General features: G+C 44.5%; 1 protein-coding gene across 1 annotated transcript; it reads right to left on the bottom strand.

Moving 5' to 3' along the window:
* Window positions 1-654, bottom strand: LOC146612642 (uncharacterized). Its single transcript, XM_085343693.1, has one exon. It carries the CDS (start codon window positions 652-654, stop codon window positions 1-3), a length of 654 nt encoding a protein of 217 aa, XP_085199819.1.
* Window positions 655-2,519: the final 1,865 nt, after the last annotated feature.

Here is a 2,519-nt window from a genome sequence, read left to right as displayed (position 1 = left end):
TCAGGTCGGAGGAAGAGTGATAGCGTCTTCGGGCTCGCGCTTTTCTGTCACCCCGCGCGCCTCCCTCTCCCCCTTGTCCTCAGCGACAGACTCCCTCGCGGTGCTCGACGGGATGTAGTGGCTCACGCGGGGTTGAGAAGACCCTTGCGTCTCTGTACCCAAAGCTCCCGACCTCCCCGCGCTCGTGTGACCGTGGGAAGACGCGTAGAGTCCTTCGTCCTGTTGCGAGTGCGCAATTTCTGCTCCCGCACCCCGCGGGGAAACCGCCACTCTCTCCGCTCTGTCACCCCACTGAATCGCCGGACCGTGCGGGGTTGTGCCCTGCCTGGTCTGGTTGAGAGATAACAGCCGTGTTTGCGTAGAGTTCCACTCTGTCATGTTGTCGTTTGTGGACATGTTAGTTGAGATATTTGCAGTCGGAGTGGGCACCACCAGCTTCCCACCAGAAGAGGATGCGCTGGTTGGCTTCCAGATCAGGCTATAGTAAATTGCCAGGATAATGGCTGCTAAAGACACAGACAACACATATGCAAAAACAGTGGCTAGTCTCACCCACTTCTTGTTAGTCTTAGCAGCCATCTTAGCCTTTTTGTCCCCCGTATAAGTAGCAGGTTTGCCCCTCTCCATATTGGGCATGAAGTCCCGCTCTCTCATATTGCCCCTGTTTTTTCCTCGATGCTCCACCACCCCCTCCGTCTTGAAGGCTTTATGTTATCCACAGTCCAAGAGAAGAGGAAGCAGGAGGCTCAGAGGGAAGATGCTGGACCACCTTGAACCGTCCGCGCCGCAGGAAGATGTTGCACCTAAACAGATTTCCCGTAATTCATTTGATCTCAGAGGAACTGCGCCTCATATTGTGCAGCCAGCGCAGCACTGCGTTTCATAATGGACATCAAGCATCCACAGGCTGACTGACTGCGCGTTTCAGAATCCGACAGCGGCGGGACAAATGTCCCCCCTCCTCCTCCTCCTGTGCGAGGTCTCCAAGGAACAGCTGGCCGCAGGCCCACGGCGAATCCGCAGTATACTATTTGATGTCATTTATTAAAACGATTAAGTGAGATCATACGGTACACAACTGTCTGTCTTATCCAGCAAATGAAGTGGCTGGCTCAGCTAAAAATACAGGAGAGGGGGCGGGTGGTGGTTCTTAAAGAAGCAGCAGCTGTGCAGCAACCCGAGAAGAAACCGTAAAAACAAAACAAAAAGAAAAACGATATCTCCTTCACATCAGCACGCGAGAAGTGCACACGGAGAACAGGATGTCGCGGAGGGGATAAACCAGAGGCGGAGCCAGACATTTGAAACACCCGGGGCTTAGCCCAAAGGGTAGTATGCATGTGGGATTTTTCTTTTTTTTTCTTTTTTTTGGGGGGGGGGGTGTAGAAATGACTGAAAGATTAATAGGCTCTGTTTTGAGTTTTGTTCAAAAAAGAATGCCTTCATATAGGGAAAAATATATATCACATGTGCAGGACACCTTAAACTAGTTTTTTAATTAAGCAGCGAGGCAGAACAAGGTCAGGGCTGTATCAAGACACAGGGACTAAACCCCAATTCAACCAGACCCAGAACTGATCCAGAATTAAAACAGGACTACAACAGTTCAAAATCAGGACTACTGAGGACTTAACCAAGACAGAACCACAATCAGAACTAGATGATAGCACTAAAAATCATCATAGACCTGCACTACACTTGTTTTTTAATTCTACCAAAGTACACTATTTAGATTGAGAAAAGTTTATATAATTATTTAGCCTTGTTGTGCAAACAAGCCTGCAGAACTTAATAAATACAGAATTTGAAAAATAACAAACCTAAAAAGAAACACTAGGTACGAGATACATGAGTACCTATGATACGGTGATACTTTTGGTAAACAACCATTTGACTAACATGTGTGTCACACCTGCTCTTGTTCCACCTCTGTTCTGTCCTCGTTCTCCTCTCTCTCCCTCTTTGTGCTGACAATCATCAAATATACAGTTGAAACCAGATATTTACTCTTCATATAAAAACACTTTTTTAATTGTAACATCAAATCAGACAAAATGTTTATTTTTTTAGATTGATAAATATAAAAACATATTTGTTAACTTTAAGAGTAAAGAGAGAAACTATCTGTATTTCTTAATAGCAAATGGCACCAAATTGTATTCAAACTGAGCCACACTTATGGAGCTCCACAGTTCTTTTCCTGGTGTTTTGGTTGATATCTCTTGATTTTCCCATGTCACAGAAACAGGCTCTGTGTTTTGCCTTATATGCATCCACAGCTGTGCCACCAACTTAGTCACATGGACTCTACTAACCTATCAGAAGCTTCTTCAGCTCAGAATGGAATCGTCTGGAGTTTTCTTATTAATTAACAATAAATTTAGTGTATATGTACTCCTTAATATGATGAAAGTGATAATAAATAGACAGTTCTGTCTCTCTTTATTCTGACATTTAACTAATTCAAAATATATTTCAATATTTATCTAAAACAAAAGTTTACTCTAAATTGATGTTGT

The sequence above is a fragment of the Diplotaxodon limnothrissa genome, linkage group LG19 (genome assembly GCF_057381915.1).
Source record: "Diplotaxodon limnothrissa isolate DT_005_m linkage group LG19, D_limnothrissa_male_GT1.1, whole genome shotgun sequence".
Taxonomy (NCBI): domain Eukaryota; kingdom Metazoa; phylum Chordata; class Actinopteri; order Cichliformes; family Cichlidae; genus Diplotaxodon; species Diplotaxodon limnothrissa.
Note: the sequence above shows the minus strand (reverse complement) of the source record. Positions and strands in the feature narration are given on the sequence as shown.